This window comes from Anopheles moucheti, chromosome 3, assembly GCF_943734755.1.
Source record: "Anopheles moucheti chromosome 3, idAnoMoucSN_F20_07, whole genome shotgun sequence".
Classification (NCBI taxonomy): domain Eukaryota; kingdom Metazoa; phylum Arthropoda; class Insecta; order Diptera; family Culicidae; genus Anopheles; species Anopheles moucheti.
The window spans coordinates 47011628-47029513 of record NC_069141.1 but is presented as its reverse complement, the minus strand read 5'-3'; the positions used below and the strand labels follow the sequence as shown (position 1 = coordinate 47029513).

General features: G+C 37.4%; 2 protein-coding genes across 2 annotated transcripts; one reads left to right on the top strand and one right to left on the bottom strand.

The window, feature by feature from the left end:
- Positions 1–1008: 1008 nt before the first annotated feature.
- LOC128304739 (regulator of hypoxia-inducible factor 1-like) lies at positions 1009–6826 on the bottom strand. Its single transcript, XM_053041956.1, has 10 exons — positions 6751–6826; positions 6494–6639; positions 4934–5144; positions 4580–4854; positions 4330–4502; positions 2204–2360; positions 1937–2130; positions 1356–1839; positions 1151–1289; positions 1009–1088 (listed from the first exon to the last, which is right to left on the bottom strand). The coding sequence occupies exons 1-10, from the start codon at positions 6824–6826 to the stop codon at positions 1057–1059; spliced, it is 1887 nt and encodes a 628-aa protein (XP_052897916.1). The 3' UTR covers positions 1009–1056.
- A 1265-nt stretch (positions 6827–8091) lies between these two features.
- On the top strand, positions 8092–16852 carry LOC128302773 (O-acyltransferase like protein-like). Its single transcript, XM_053039625.1, has 11 exons — positions 8092–8155; positions 8267–8412; positions 10286–10511; positions 10584–10686; positions 10757–11134; positions 14412–14568; positions 14638–14714; positions 14793–14906; positions 16118–16268; positions 16332–16661; positions 16727–16852. The coding sequence occupies exons 1-11, from the start codon at positions 8092–8094 to the stop codon at positions 16850–16852; spliced, it is 1872 nt and encodes a 623-aa protein (XP_052895585.1).
- Positions 16853–17886: the final 1034 nt, after the last annotated feature.

Here is a 17886-nt window from a genome sequence, read left to right as displayed (position 1 = left end):
TCCTTTTTTCCTAGCGTGGGTCTAGTCCGGTTGGTCCTACTTGGTACTTCTATTTGTTGACAATTCTTTGCTTATAGTGACTTTTCATGAAGGTGGCTTGCAAGGACTCCCTCACACCTCCAATCTCGTCATAGAACGCCCATTGGTTGTTTAGAATCCTGTAGCGTACCAGGACGATAGTGACTAGCACAGCCCTTCGGGAAGGAACATACGCTGAAGGCGGAGAGAGCCGCTCCTAACATGGAGAACAGACGCTCCGAAGTGGAGTCATGATGAAGAATCATCTACCTCTCGCACACAAATTAACCATGCCACCCATCCTCACAAAGGGTTGTGTTTCCCCGTATACCCAAGTTCGGAATTATTTTTGCAACAAATAGGGACTAATAGAATAATATTTTTGTACTTCCCCTTTTAAATATTCCCTTTTTTATTCACATTAAGCAATACGAAAGCAATACGAAAGCTGGCCATGCTTCTTGAATAAAAATAAATCCATACGCTTTCAAACTGAATATTGAACGGATGTTAGCTACATATCACAATAAAACATCAGCAAAAGAAATCCTGGATGCTTCTAAGTATGATTAAACATTTGTGAATACTGCCGGGAATAAACAAAAATCCGGAAGACTAGCGAAATCATTACGTATGTTGCAATTCATTGAGCATCAAGAGATCATTAACAACACACGCGCCGATAGATCAGCAAAATGAGTATATCCGGTGTTGTGGGACACACGACGACTTTCAAAAGGTAGTAGGGCACCCGGAAAAATGATCGAAGGACTCCATGCGTATCAGTTGTACGACAGCCTATGATAAACCAGGGTAAAAAAAAACTGTCCAAAGACACCCCATAGAGATCGGTCCTGTTTATATTAGGACACAACAAAATGAGCAGTATTTATTATATTTTGTTTTTAACTAAGGAAGGATAGTTTAGTATAATATTAAGACTTATTCGTAACATTTCTTCTGCTCAGAAAGTGTACGTGATAATATTACATTCTGACTATAAGTTCACAAACTACCGTTTTTCATTCTATCACATGTTTATTGGTGTTTGGAGTGTTTATTCTCGATATCTGCAAAGTGCGTAATGATGAAATATAATATTTGTACTAACCGTCATAATGTCAAAGCTTACCTTTCGCTGCAGTGCTATATTCTCCTAACAACGTTGTCACACATTTATTACCGATTTGTACCAGAGGAGCTTCTACAGCTAGATAAAGGACTAAGGCACAGATGATTGTTAGGAGGACCGCTGCTGATGTCAATATAAGCTGGAACAGAAAAAACACGATTAATTAAACACTTAAACAATCAGTTACATTTGTACAAGATCTTACCAGATTGAATCCGCCGTACGTTAGAGGAATGGGGAAGTTTGTGTAAAAGCCGTATATTACGATGTACTGTACTATGTATACGCAGTAACTTATTTTGGCAAAAGACTGCATCAGACTATGCGACAACGCGTCTCGAACACGTGATTTGCCCTTTAGTGCAAGAACTAAGAATAGTAAACTGTAACTACAGCCCCACGAACATTTCAGGAGACTACCATAAGTCGCATGGAACAGTGAATGTTGCTTATCTATGTTCACGAACGGCAGCAGTGTGGTGAAAACATTCAAACCAAACAATGCCATTAACGATATGTTAAAGCATTTTTGAAGCAACGGTAGAAACTGATCCGATGCACGCGTAGATTCAACTTTCATATAAAACAATGCTGTGATTATGCCAAAGAAATACCCGCTTATGTTTGTATGTGTCGGTAGATAATACTTTAAAAAATGATCGTATGTACGTAGTTCGGTTAATGCATGCCTTGTAAGAAAAAAATGAAAATTTCGTTTCAAAATTGGTTGAAAAACATAGTATCATTACATGTTTAACAAAGCGTTAAAGGGCTAATCATAATTACCTCATGTCGAAAGTCATTGTAGCTTCGGTTGATTCAGTATAGATGATATATCCCGGCATGAAAAATGCAATAGCAATCATTAAATGCATCAACGATGCTTTAATGGATGGCCACTTCCACACGAGCAGCAGCAATACCGAACCAATCAAAAACAGTTGAAAATCTGCCCCCAAATACCAACTAAACTGGAGACACTGGAAGATTCGATTGACATATGAATCATAAGCGACATTCTGGTAGCGTTGCGATAGTGCAGGATTTACTTACCGGTTTTGTGGTATGAATGTAATTATTCAAAAAGAGCAAGTTGGACCACCAATTCTCCAGACAGTAATCGTTAAACTTATACTCTAGCGGTCCTCGCTTGATACGTTTATACCATGTCGCTTGGAATATGATGATCAATACGTATGCTGGCAGCAATCTGTTGAAATATGAAACCTCATTTGAATCAGTTGTATCGAAGTAAACAATTATTAGTCAAAATTATCAGTCATACCGTAACGCTTTTTAAGACTTGCAACAAACCGAACCAAACGAGTCCAATGCTTTTAAAGAAAAATAGATCCCCTTTTTAGATTTGTAAGATTTGTATGACAATGTTCTAAATTTTCATGTAGTCGTTGTCGATCGTTGTATTCAAAATGAATGTAAAAACTATTTCCGTAGTCTTTTTACCATTTATTTCTTTTTCTAAATAAATTATTTTTTTATTTTTTTAATGTCATCGAACAAAAGTCTCATGAAGCATAAAGTTCTCTAGAAAAGTGCAAGACAATAATAGTGTTTCAGAATTCATATCTTTTTAAAAGTCATCTTACAACTTCATTTAGACTTTGAAACAATCTGAATTTCACATGAGCATCACCCTTAACTTGTAGTCAATCTCTTGAAATATGCTACTCTGTCAGAATCTAAAATATAGACATTTAGATCTTTACGCCTAGATGCCTAGACATGCCTAGATCTTTACGGTACGTGAAATTGGGACCACATCAGCAACGAAAACTTTCGAAAAGGCCACCAAATTGGGAAGAGTGGTAAAAGCGTAATAACATGACCAAATAGTTCCGGTTACGCGTGTAAAAGGCAGGCACGAGCGAATTAAAGAAATAATAAGGCACTGAGAGACACACTGACTGTGAATGTAATTAATGATATTCACACATGATGAATGCCTAGTCATTTAAGACATCATACAACGTAATACGATTATGTTATCACCTGACCAGAGAGCTGGTCAAACACTGCCTTAAAATTGGATTCGACATGGAGGTCTCACCTCTAGGAAATCATTGATCGCAAAAACTGAACACGTGGAGCTAATAAATAACCTGTGGCTAACAAAGACTTTCACCAAAATAACTTTGGCCATAAGTTCAGTACTAGGATTGGATGATTAATTATTAATTATCAATCCATCCGACCAACCATGTCTGGCGTTAGCAATATCTTTTACAGAGCAATAAACATTTGCAGAAAGACCAGAGTGCCAAACAAAAGTCCTGTGGTAGCCTACCATCCTGTGGCGCCAACCATGAGCTACCGTGCAGTGATGCAGAATCTTAAAATGAAGATCGATGCCTAAATTATCTTTTCGGTCTCCTGTTGGGTAAAGCACAACTAATTAAAGCGAAGAAGAAGTCGGACTAAATGGAGATTTGTTATGTGCAACTGTCAGTTGAGATCAGTCGCATATGGTCACCTTATCGAACAAGCACTTTATGAACGGTTACTTACTGATGGCACTTAGGTGCCGGTCCCTTTAAAGCGACCTCAGCACTGAAAATAAAAAAAAACTGTAACAACATTCCCATTATGTGGTTGCCTGGGCTTTCCCATTAAACCTATATTGTGATTCGGACATTCTTTTTGCAAATAATTTGCCGGCCACTCCTCCCCGGCAGACAGCGGCACAACGGATCTAACGGAAGGCGGAGTAGGCGGCCGCCTGGGGCCTCCAAACAAGTTGTGTAGTACCCTCTCCTTCAAATGTCATTTTTCAATCAATTTCAAATTAGAGGCCCCGGGGCGGCTCGGTGGCTGATGGTAGCGGAGCCGGTCTTCATACGAACGGCCCGGACCAAAATCCCATCCGGACCAATCCCCCGTAGCATGGACTGACTATCCGGCTACGTGGTAAAATAAATCGATACGGCCAGGCCGTTCTAACGAAAAAAAAAAAAATTATAGGCCCCAACTATCATTCCACCCAGGACCTGCCAGGGGATTGATCAGCCAATGCCGGCAGAATCGACAAGGCTATTTTTGGCTGTAAACTGTTTTTTCTCCCTCAGGGTCACCAACTGGTTTGATCCACCACCTCGCTCGCATGAGTTCACTTAACTAAATATTTGAGATTGTTCGATGAATTTATTGATGTTGATATTTACCTCGCTAAACGCCGTAACAGCTTGTCAATAAAATAAGAAAATCTGAACAAAGGAAAACGCTCGAAGTGTCTCAGGCAGCTGATTCCAAACACCATCCCACCCAATGTAAAGAAAAACTGTATCATATGAGTATTGCCGGAATTAACTAATGGGAAAATTACATGATTAGCTTGCTGCAATAAAAATGCAATAGAAACCCCCTGGTAAGTCACTTTAGGTGCGTTCACACAGACAATTGAGCTCAATTTACCGCTTCCAAGTCTTCGGTGTTCCATACAGGCATCCGGATCATTGGCAGTTGCGAGTGTACTACCAATATCGTAAGCGTCCCTAGTGCCCGTAGCCCATCGAGAAAGGGTAGCGCATTGGGTTTGGGGGCTTTCCACAATTGTTGCATATTTCTTCTGATTGAAAACGCACTCACGAAGAAATGTTCAGAGCCAACGTTGAAATCGATAAAGCTGGCCCACAAGGTTGTAAGCAATAAAATGATTGAAAGACAAGCGAAGCATAATTCACCAAATGCTGAAAGAATATTTTAATCAAAGTGCAACACTAATTAATGCTTTAGGGTAAAACTAACAATTTTGTGCGGAAACCTTACTTCGTTGTTGTTCAAAACTTGCTCTCGTCCAACATGCTTCGGTTGTGGTATGACTTTGGAGACCATATTGATCGTAGATTCGATCGTGTAGATAAGTAGCAATCAGAGTTGGGGTTTTCTGATCAAGCTCTACGCCAACGTGATGGTCGTTTAAGCACAGTCCTCTTTCAAGCTGATCATGGGGAAAATTTCTTCGATTTGATTGTAGTTGCTGGAATAATAATTGAACAACATGTATTGTCATATAATAGCTCGTATCTTTACGCACTACCCGAACCCGCTACATATGGAATCGTATGAATCATTGAACAGAGGGTGTTTCCGGTGTGTAAAATAAATTATTTCTAATAAATTAAATTAGGTTTAGCAGCATAACAACGTTAATTTATATAAAATATTAACCACCGTCAGTTATTACAACACTCCACACGCACAGCGCCTTGACTCACTCTCCCGAAGCAAAGCATTTCAATAATGATCACTCATTATTTTGACCACATAGTTAACGATACTTCACAGCTTTAACTTCACAGCCACGGCCTCACACAACCTGTTATTCCTCGCATTATTCACGGAGAAGATCGAGGGTGTCGCAAAACTGATGGATATCCCTAAATTGAAAATGGAATAAGGTTTCTTTCATTTCTCAACGTTTGCAGCATGGCTCTGAAGTAGGTTCCAGTCTTCCCGCTGTATTACGACATTAAACCATTTGAGTGCTATTCAAACATATTTTTGACTCGTCCGTGGCCCAACACTTGATCGGTGACAGTGATTGAATATACCATTACGCTTTTACTGTTGGCCAGCTGCAAACCATTGATGGTCAAAACCACCGGCTCAAATTTGGTCGGCGATCATTTGAAGGAATGAGTGTAAGTTGTGCTCAAAGGTTGATAAACAAACTACACATGTATTGCAGAAATGTAAAACGATCACAAACACTCCATTGATACTACTTTCCTTTATGAGGCCAATACTTTGAGTAGATAATTTAGAAACTTTTTACCACAATAATCATAATTGATAAGCTATTTCTTACACATGTTTAAGTAACATAGACAGGGGTTTTTTACTGCTCTAACTGAATAAATTACCTTCACCTCGCCCAAAATAAGCACGTTTTAGTGCATACGCCGTTTATAACGTAGGCAAATCGCTTATAAATGTATATAATGGAACAAATGAATGTGCTAGTGTGGGACATTATAATCGTGAACAAAGATATCGATCGCTTTATTAATAATAATGACCTCCCTGGTGTGGTGTCAAAAGATTGAATGAAACGTGCAAAATGATGAAAATCTTATTATAATTAGCAAGCTTTGTAAAGAGGGTTATTTCATAATTTGAATAAGAGCAGCAATGACTACCATTAGAAACCATTAGTGGGAGAAATCGTTTTTACTCTACACCACGCTGTACTATGAATGATAAAAGTTGGTATATATTTTATGTATTATGGTGTGATAGTATAAACACTCCACTCCACAATTTGCGTTGCTGAATTTTGCGATTATATCTGTAAATCACACATGAGGTAGAGAAAAATATGCTTACAGATATGTTTCTCCACACTTCGTTCGTCGTATCGGCCTGGAGTGTACTGACGCTGACACAATAAACAAAATTTGTATAACGCCGGCGACACGTATAAAAATCATCGTACTCGTATATTTGCGGCAACTTGGCATACATCTCAGCGGCTGGTAGGATCAAAGTTTAAAAAAAACACACACACACATAAAATAGCTTATTCCAAAACTGAAGTATGAATAGATGAAAATTGCGCAACCAGCGTCACAAGTAATACGCACGGTATAGTTGCACGCACAATGCACCACACAATACCACAGAAAGCACTAGCCCACTTTGCACCACCGGATTCATCATCTGTGCACGGTCATGCCCGTACCATCGCACACATTCGACTGAAAAGGAGATATTGTTTGAACTGTATTGGAAGGCTGTGGAGGTTAACGCTTCGCAGTCAATACAGTCAAAACCAAATCCTAGGGCTTGGCTACTCCCCCACTACGCATTGTTGGTCTTGTCTAAAGTATCTGAAGACTTTCAATAGATCAAAAGGGAAACCCAGCAGTGAATGCTGTGTTGGATACTGTTTAAAAAATAAAAATGAAAACGTACCAATAGCTTCCCGTCTCGCGTAACGTTAACTTACGGTAATTCCTACTGAATGAGGTCTTCGATGCACTGAAGACGAATCTTGATCCGAAATTCATTATTGTGATAGTATACGAGTTCCAATGGTAGCTATTTTTGGATCTGTATGAAATTATTTAACATCCAGAACAATGAAACGTATCACAGGTTAACATTAAGGTTTATGTTTCAAACGAAATAGTTTTTTTTTTTTAAATAAAAGCAGTTTTTTTAATTAAAGTTGGTACGTATAAGTATGATTTCAAATCGCTTTAACAAATAAATTTAAAAAAAGGCGTAGCAAAAGTACGAAATTCCGTGTAAAACGCCTCGATGGCACCTTGTTACCAAAAAGTAACCTAAACGCGTGAAAATTCGCACCAACTTGCTTATTAAAGTGTAAACAGTATGTTGGAGGTTTGCTCATTCAACGATCAGTTCTTCGTATCCGATCACATACTTAAAAGTAAATCAGATGACTACACGTTACAGTGCATATTTTTTTCTGAAACCAGCGTGAAACACAAATCTCATCAATGCAGAATGTGATGGTTGCGTTACTATTCATGGTTTACATGAAAGGTTTTTAATGCGATCTGTCGATTCAATCAAGTCGATTGCTCGCAACAAAACTACACCTTGAGATTTGTAATGCTTTCCGTTGATCATTCAACTATGCGAATGATTTGGCAAAAGTAAACAAAAAAGCCGGCAAACAAGTCCATATGAGCAGCGCTTTTAAACGAACGGATCGACACGTGCCGAAGGTGGAATAAGGCCAACGAAAGTAATGCCAACGGCAGGGCGCTCTTGCGCCCAACGCTTCTCTCAATGTCACCCGTACCAGCCGAAAGCTCTGCAGTGGGGATTGTGCTTACAAACAGGGCCTCAGTATAGTCGCGACTAGTGTAATAACCGCACGCACGCGATCCTGTGGTGCGTCTTTCCGTGCCGAGATGTTTGCACTCAGGTGTGAAACTATTCATCGATGCAACATGGTGCACATGTTGTGGGTATTGATATTAGCGGCAACCGTCGGATGCTGTTGTGCTGCATCGTGTGAGTGATACGCAAGCGAAACTATTCTGCGCCGTGTGTTAAGTGCAGTACATTGGAAATTCGGTTTTTAATATGTTATTTTTCCCCGGTTTGATTTTATCCGCGAAACAGCCAAAGCAAACGAGGTGCAATTAATGCAAATCTACCAATACGATGATTACGAAGAATGTCGCCGAACGTACAGTGATTTTGTGTACTGCAATGCAAAGGCGCACCTTACATCAAGTTTGGATTCAGTGCTTTGGACAAATATAAAGGTAACAAGTTTCCTGAACTAAAAACTCTTCAGTTTTTTAAGTAATTAAGAGTGGAATGTATGAATGGCATCTATGCTAGAGAGTGCAACATTAAAAGTAATATAAAAGGAATGAATACTGTACGCAATGTATTGTGAATAGAACTACTTGAAGCCTTGAATGTGTAAAAGCTTTTAATGTCAAATGTCGTCACTAATGAAAGATACATGTGAATACACAAAAAAAGATCCTAAGAACAGCCTTGTATGGTAGGAAAAAAACATCAGTGATCTAAACCTGTGCTATTATAAAACAAACTCAGAGTAGCATTAAAAGTGTGGTTAATTTACTATTAAAAACCGTGCGTTAAAACGCGTTTAGAACATGTACTTCGCTGAAAGCTTCTTTACACGTGCGTATGTGTGTACTTTGCGGTGTACAGTCAACTTTCTTGTAACTAGTTTAATCTATCTCAGTGTTTCAGTCATTATGCGGTTCTTTTCCTTACAATGTATATGAAGCATGAAGTAATACGTTCCATACCAAATTAATGCTCATACAAAGCGCATAAGACTTGTTTAGCAACCTGCCGAAAAGAAAAGGTTGGGAAAATATGTTTGATATTCTCTATTGGTTCTCCTATGGCCAATTGTTCTTTTGTTCAATCATGAATTTAATTCAAGTCACTCGCCCGGATAATGGTTCAACATTTTCAAAACGCCTGATAGATATTGTGTTTCATCCTCTGCTGGAGATATTTTTCCTTGTCATCATTAACTCCATAAGTTTTTCGTAGGATCGTGGGGGTTCCGTGTCCTCCGTTAGAAGCACTAGAGCGTTTATGTTTTTAATGCCCATCCTTAAAGTATTATCCAGTAAAGTAATAAGTCTTATTTTTATGAACTGGTGCTACCTGTTATCGCATTTGTCTTAGCAACTTTTGAATTTTCCATATTAGCTTATTTCATTCTTTAACTTGGGACCAAGCACTAACCAAACACAAAACAAGATTGCCGTATGGGATATTTTAGTGATAATCAAAGATGATGTTTGTTGATTAACTTAGTGATTAGCGGAGTTGATTAAATTTGTGAGACACTTTTTCAACTACAAAACATTTACCAATTTCGATCAGGCATACCATATTTTGCATTTGCTTGAACGCCCGCTAGCCTATAAGTAGCCTAAATTTATGAAATTCCATTTCATACCAACAAGACCTGCACGTGTTTACTTGTATTTATTTTCTATTGCAAGAACTAACTGCAATAGACAGATGATAATACGCTTATGAATGTATTACCCTTTTTTTTTAGCTTTTCAATACATACATTACATTGATTTGATTCTTTTGTTCGGAGTTCTTTCACACTCTATTTGCTCTGTTGTTTACATTTCCCAACCCAACCACAATTGGAATGCCCCACGAATGTTTCTAAACGTTTATCAAATTATTTAAAAATAATCCTTTAAAATAATAAAAATAATACTCGTACAAAAACATTATAAAATGTTTACACTGTTTTTTTTTTGTTCTTTAGTGATACTTCAACCTCAAGAGGGGGTTCAAGCCTCTAGCCTGCCGTTTTTCCATAAAAACTGTTGTTTTAGTACCTACTTAAATATTAAAAAAAAAAATAGATTAATGAGTGACTAACGAAAACAAACTCGACATCAACCACAATTTATGATTCACTTATAGACAAATATAACTACTAATGCTTTATGATACACAGATTAAACTTGTAATCATTTTTTGTGTTTCGTACATTGTTAGATATATATTGTTCGATACAGGAAAGCTTTAAAATTACATCTAACTATTTTCTTTTTTATTTCTTGTTCTTATTCGTATTATTTTCTTTCCTTCGGTGCCATATTATACAACAACCAGAACTATTCTACACATCCACGCCATTTTGATCGACGTACGATCGAAGTCGGAGCGTGTGTTCAGAAATGTAGACCCACATTTGAAAGTGCGATGCACAACGTATCAGCAGAGCTGGAAAGATGCGTGCAGAAAAAAATATGGTCCCAATATGAGTTGAACTCCTCCATCGAAATCATGCGCTGCATACATGGGGACGAACCAACGCTGAAAAACAGTGCCGAAATAGGTAAGCCAAATTGATTTGTGATTGAATCAACTACTCACAATCAATCCACATTTCTCTCAAATATTTTCATAGGTATTGCGCAGATCGGTTTTCTATGTTTTGCGATCGGGGCGATAATGTTGGTGATCCTTGCAACCGTATCGGACACTCCACTGCAAGATTGCACAGCGGAGAAGTATGCAAATGCTAATGTAATCCTTAGCTACATATGTTGCTTCAATTAGTAGTCTTTTTTTCATCTGCAGAAATGCTTCGTTTAACACAAAACTGATTCAATCCTTTTCGCTGGCTCGCAATTTGCCGAAGCTGGTTGAAAGAGAGAACAAAGCCGACATAAATCTGCGCCATCTTGACGGCATACGTGCAATAACGATGTTAATTATTTTACTAACGCATTCCTCGATACCTATGATAAGGATGCCGATGAAAAATGCCAACGACCTAGAAGCCCAATTTGATCAACCATGGTTCCCCATAGCGATGGCCGGAAACACGTACACGGTGCAAATATTTTTCGTCATCGGTGGTTTACTGCTGGCAGTTAACACACTAGAGCAGTTGAAGAAACGCGAAAATGCTGGATTGGCTTATTTGCTGGATCGAGTGAAAATTCGACTGATCAGGTAAACAATTATTTATGCTAGGTTGTTATTGTAAAATTTAAGATCAATTGGACCACCAGGTGAATAAATTATTGTATGAAGCATTTCATAAGACGGTTCCCAGCTGGAGGGTTATAGTAGTTTTCACTTTATTTGCCAAACAAGAATTCGATTCCTTCGAACTGTAGGGCGGTGTGTTTGTTTCCGTTGTTTGTTTTATCTCTTTGAATGTGACGCAAGTTTGTGCCAAACGTGTAAAACCTTTGAAGTAAATACACTATCCCCAAACATTTCACAAGCAAAACTGTTTGCAGAAGCAGTTACATTGTGCAAACACAACCAACTGCACGATCGGTGCCATAGATCAGGGATCGTTATGGTAAAGATGACGGTCTTGTCCCTTCCCATTAAATATCATCCACTCGAACCTAACTCGAATGAGTTTTGGAATTGCCAACAATTTTTGATTAAAACGTTCATTTTGTTAGTTGCATGCTGTGCTGTATGTTACAAGATGGTTTTACCAACTATAAAAAAACTTTAAGCAAACTTAAACTTAAATTTAAACTTGAACCATAATTTACCAGTTATCAAGTCATTCAAATGTTTTCTGGATACAGTCTTGTAACTTTGTATAACATCGTGATTTATTTTTTAATTTCATGATTAATTACAAGGATTAACATCACTTGCTAACACTGATTCTTTTTATAATATTTTTTTTCTCTCTCAAACCTGTGTTGGAATATTCCTCACATTCTTAGCAGTCTGACTTCATGTAAATAGGTGTGACAATGACTGCATTAGTGCAAGATTTATTGATGCAGTCCCTTATGATGATTGTATTTTTGTCCTGCTCTGTAGCGTAGCGGTCACAGGCGGTCCCCGAGATATGTGATTCCTATTACACGTGTATTCGGTGATACGCGGTTTTTGGAAATTTGAGTTAGAGCTTTCACTCGGGCGCGCTCGCCTGTGAGGTACGACTATCAGATAAACGGAGTCAGTATAGCAAGAACCAAAGAAATGCGTGACCTAGGCGTTTTGATTGACAATAAGCTGACATTCAAGCATCACTATGACAACGTTATTAACCGCGCAAATAGAACATTAGGCCTACTGTTTAAATCGACGAGGGACTTTAATGACCCATATTGTCTAAAATCTCTGTATTGTTCGTTGGTTCGCCCGTTATTAGAATACTGTTCAATTGTGACTTGTCCGTATACTATGTTATCTATAAGAAGACTTGAGACAATACAGAAAAGATTCACACGATACGCCATGAGAAAGCTAGGTTGGGCAGACGCATCCTTGCTACCACCCTACAAACAGCGTTGCCTTCTTTTGTGCATAGAAACATTAGAAGTCAGGCGCGGCAGAGCTCAGGTCATCTTTATTGCAGGACTACTACTAGGGAACCATAGATGATCCCTCGCTAGTGAGTAGGATTCCGTTTGCTGTTCCGCGATCAGTATCTAGATATCGACAAAAGTTGCACGAAACTCGCGCTAACTCAGTATACGGTACTAATACGCCACTTAAAGCCATGATTAGACGATTCAATCAATGTTCGTGTCAGTTCGATTTTACAATGTCCATGTCCCAATTTAGAAGTTCTTTGCGTTTATTGTAATTCTTAACAATGATCCTCGTTAAACCGTTCCCGGTGGACGAATGAATTAATAAACATTAAACATTATAGCACAAAATCTAAGCAAAAAGTTGAAAAGCAATGTATTATTCAATTTAATGTATTATTTCAAAAAGCCTGATTTGCTAAATAATTGGTACTTCAAAGTAAATGATTTCAGGCAATAAATAAGATTAAGCCATCGAAAAGTATTCCAACAACAATCTGTCCAGTGAAATGAAGTGAAACGAAAATTTATAATTATAGGACATTACAGAACAAGTCCTGTACACCATATAGTTAATGTGGTACGAGAAATTGAGGCCAACATTAGGTTATATTCTAAGAACCTTTATATTAGAAAATAGGACCTGATCGAAGCATCGTTTAAACAAGAGAAGATTTCACTTATCTTATCAGCGTATCTTATCTTATCTTATCTATCAGCATATTAATTTTGAATTTATTTTATTTATTTATTCATATTTCCATTATTACGGCTTTCGCCGTATTATCGACACCGTAGTGTCGAGTGGTGTATAATTTTACAAGGTCCTCCTTGCAATTTGCCTTCTCCCGGGCATACTCGGTTGTATTGATATTCCACCACCAAATCTCCAATTCCACCAAATATTCAGAATATTAGTTTTGAATTTCTCGAATAAGATTTCAAAATGGCTTAGTCTTTAGAATAACAACTTTTGTTTGGTATGTTTATAATTTCGATACAAGCTAGGTATTTTTATTAGTACGTGGTAGATAAGTAGCATATACATATATACTAACACCTGCCCGCATGGAAAGCATACATTACTTTGCCTTGCTATTGATCAAACAACAATATCAGGTGGTAAATTAGTATCAAAATCGTTGTTAAACAGAATAACGTAAACTGGCTTTACATCTATTCTTCATTAATTCATTCATTCATTTCATCTATTGTTTTACAATTTTTTATGCAGTGTTTGTATATTATATTGTTTACATTATTTTATCTAAAAAAATAGTATGAATATTGTAACTTTAGTGCAAATAATTACAACTTTTTTATAAATTCAATACTACAATGCTACTACAATTCAATACTACAATATTAGGAATAATGGTCCAAACCAAACTGGATCCGACAGCTTGTGATGTATTAAGCCCATTTTATAATGGTGTTACATATGAAACCATCGGTCAGGTATAACTTGTCGACCAATAACATATAAATAAATTCATCTTACATTCGAGATTTAAAATTCATCCTGAGAGAGAAGCGGCAATATGTAACGAAATGTGCCTATCTACCGCATAACAGTTTCTACTGCTTCTAAATCATAATGAATTCAATGCTCGATGCATCAAAACTGTAAAGATGTTAAAACAAATCGAGCATGGGTGGAAAATCGTCTTGAAGGGTGTCCCGGTTCAGTAAGCCACGCTTACGAAGAGTCACCAAGCAGCCTGTGACCATATTTTGTACCATCAATAAATGGCACGAATTGCATGGATGACTCTTTTAAAATCTTTCCATTTGAATTATAATCATTTCAGCCCTTAGAGGTGAAACCGAAACCGTGTCCGTTGGGAAAAACTAATTCTTAATGTATTTTAAAACATTCGAGTTTTGCTTCGTTTGGAAATACAAATTAATAAACTGATCCTCTCGTCTCATTCCAGAATACTTCCACTGTATCTCTTTGTGATATTGTTTCACGCATCGTGGTACCCTCGGTCATACGAAGGCCCGATTGGCGATCGCTTCCACGATCATTGCACAACGCACTGGTGGACCAATGTCGTGTTTCTTAATAATTATATCAATCCAAGCGAACCGGTAAGCGAACGAATCAGCTCTGCGGCAGTTATTAAACTTTACCCCAAATCATTATTTTCACATTTGCAGTGCATTCAGTTTGCATGGTATCTTGGAGCAGATTTTCAACTGTATGTACTCGGTACTGTTTTAATGATATTGATGCGGTAAGACTTATTCATTTTTGGTCGAATGTTGTATTGCTTTATGATGTATATTAATGGTGACTTTTGTTTTTGCATTAGGATTCCAAAATTGTTGAAACCTATTGTGGTATGTATGACGCTTAGCGCCTTCCTTGTGCCAATGGTCGTTATCTACAGCTACCATCTAGATGCTACGGTGATGATGATGTTAAGGTATTATTTGTTAAAATTAAATTAAATTTTGGTTTGAATACACAAAATAGCAATTTCTAACATGTACAGTAAGTAAGCGGACGATCCAGTTAAGTGGTGAAAGTGGCAACGGTTTTTACTCGATAGGGACAGTATCAAATCCCAGCCTGATACAGTGAATATTAAAACTCTAAAGCGCTGAGATATATACAAAGTAAAGTAAAACATTCCGTGTCCTCCCGATATGGTAGATCTGGCATAAATAATAACTTTTCTCGTCAGGAAAAAGGCAAAAGTGCCAAGACGAGCCTACTACTATTGTTCTGGCCACCCGATAGCAAACATTACTGTAAGGTGCAGCAGAATATAAAGATGAAGACAGAAGGCAAAGGGACCTCTACGTTCTCCTGGCGTTTGAAGCAATTTAAATCTAATTATTCTAAATCTGTAATAACTCTAATTCTGTAGAATAAGGATTGCTAGAGAATAGTTTTTGAATTGTTAAGGATTACCAACAAACAACGGTCTATAAAATTGTCTATCTTCTTCTTCATCATCGGTACAACAATCGCAGGAGGTCTAGGACTGCCATTTCTGGCTTTTTGTGACTCTATTTTTACCCATAGCCTGATAGTCAGTCCTACGTACGGTGGATTGATCCGGATTGGATTTTGGACCGGTCCTGTCGTGTGAAGATCGATGCCGCTAACAATATATCAACGACTCCCCAAAAAAATTAACAGTCATTTAAAATTTATCCGTTTTTTAATGCCTAATGTTTTTTTCATGTTTTAATTACTCAATGAAGCATGTAGAAAGTCTGATCCTTACTTGAAATGTTGTTAAACATTACCAAACTATACAAGCTAATTAAAAATTGTACATCTCTAATAGACCCCTAGGCGGTTCGTAATAGTTTAAATTGCAAATTAATAAGTTACTTTAATACATTCTCAACTAAATTTTTTTTATTTCTTCAAGAATGGCCATATATAAATCGATCGATAATCGATGAATCGATATATGAAATCGAATAATCTAATAATATAAAAAATCGATTTAAAAAGAGGAAAGATATTTAAAATGCTTACAGTTTCTTTAATTAGGTTTTATTTCATATAAAATATATATACTCACAGGAACGAGCGGATCGGATAAAGAAAAATCTTCCAGAAATATGTTAACGAATTCAATTGATAATGATAATACCCTGATTATTATTCTATTCCCAGATATATTCTTCAAGAAATTCGTACATTACCGTATTACTTACGTGTCTATATTCCGTTCGAGACCAATGCTGGCAACTATTTCTTTGGTATGCTCACTGGTATTGCGTACTTCCATTTAAAGGACAATCCTACAGCGACCAATATTTTAAAGGTAATGCCATACGTTGCAGAGCTCCAGCACTGAGTTCAATCATTTTTTTTTTTCATTTTCCAGTTAAACTATCTTTTACCGGGTAGTGCTGTGTTCTTTGTAGCAATGAACAGTCTCACAATGCTGCTGCCTTCCGATCATTTAGCCGAAGCATCAATTGGTCTAGCGGTTTATGGATCAATGCTAAAAAGTGCCTGGGGCATATTTCCCTGCGTAGTACTACTTTATCTCGCATTTCAGAAGAGACCTTCAATATTAGTTGCAACGCTCCAGCATCCAATACTCCTAGTTGGGTCTAAATTGAGCTACAGCATATATCTAGTACAGTATGGCATCGTTTACGCGGTCTATAAACACATCACTTACCCTCTAGTGTACAATGGTTTTACCACAGTAAGTTCATTTTGATACGCGCATATATAAGCAAAATGCAAAAAACAACTTTTTTTTTATTTCAGCTTATTTTTACCGCAGCTATTGTAAACATTACCTTTTGTGTGGCATTTACGTTACACCTGGTTATTGAACTTCCATTCAACTTAGCTCTTAAGCAAATTTTGACCCAAGCAAAATCAAAAGTGTAACGTGTATAAGTTTGTAACAAAAATAGAAAATAAAACATTTCACCTACATTGTCGAATTTTCATAAGATTACTCGATCCGAAATTATCGTATACCCCATACCCAAATATTCACAATATATTCTATTATAACGGTTATACTATATGCTGTATTTGCCTAACGGCACTGCATTCTGTAACGGTTTATATTCAAACTAAAATACTTCTAATTTTTTGCTTACTGGCAGCAAACATTCTGCAAATATTTCCTCAGACTCTTGATACATAGTTCAAATTACTGCAAAATGCATTTTGTTGTGGAAAATTTAATAAACCCTCAAGAAATTATTTTTATCTTTTGCAATTTGTTTTCAACATGTCTGTTTTAATGAACCATAAACTTAAAATCACCTAGTTTTGAAGTACTTAAATTTACAACAAACGAAACTAGAAGAGTTAATTGTATTGATGAGCATTTCAAAGTTGTAAGCCTCCAAAGATGCTGGATAGCCCCGTCGCCTGGAAAATATGTTTGTGGTTGCCAATGACAGGGTTAATTTTGATAGTAACCAACCACTGTGCACATCATATCTACGTGTTTTCCATTATTCGTGTCACTCTTCAAATCAGCCATTCGCTTTATCCGTGCCGCTCAAACAAGTCACTCATTTGTGCAGGGATTTAAGTCACCTTCACCAACACCATCACAATGCACCCCTGTGTGAGTGGTGTTTTTTTGTTCACATGATGTTTGAAAACACGCGCTCTTTCGGTCGTTAACCCCGAGCAGGGGGAAAAAAACCTAAAACGTCATAACAGTTTCTGCTCTGTTTTTCTCTCCTTTTCTCTCTTTTGTCCGCGAGATTCACTCTCACTCGATGTAAATGGTCGCCTACTCTTGGATTCAACTTGTGAATGTCGCGAACAAGCCGAGCAGAGGTTAGAAAATTTTGCAAAAGTGCGTTGTTTTGAAGGTAGTTGCAGCAAGCCAATGGCATCAAAACTATACGAACTAGTTTGCGAAATTGTGTTGTCCGACACGTGGAGTGAAAGGAACG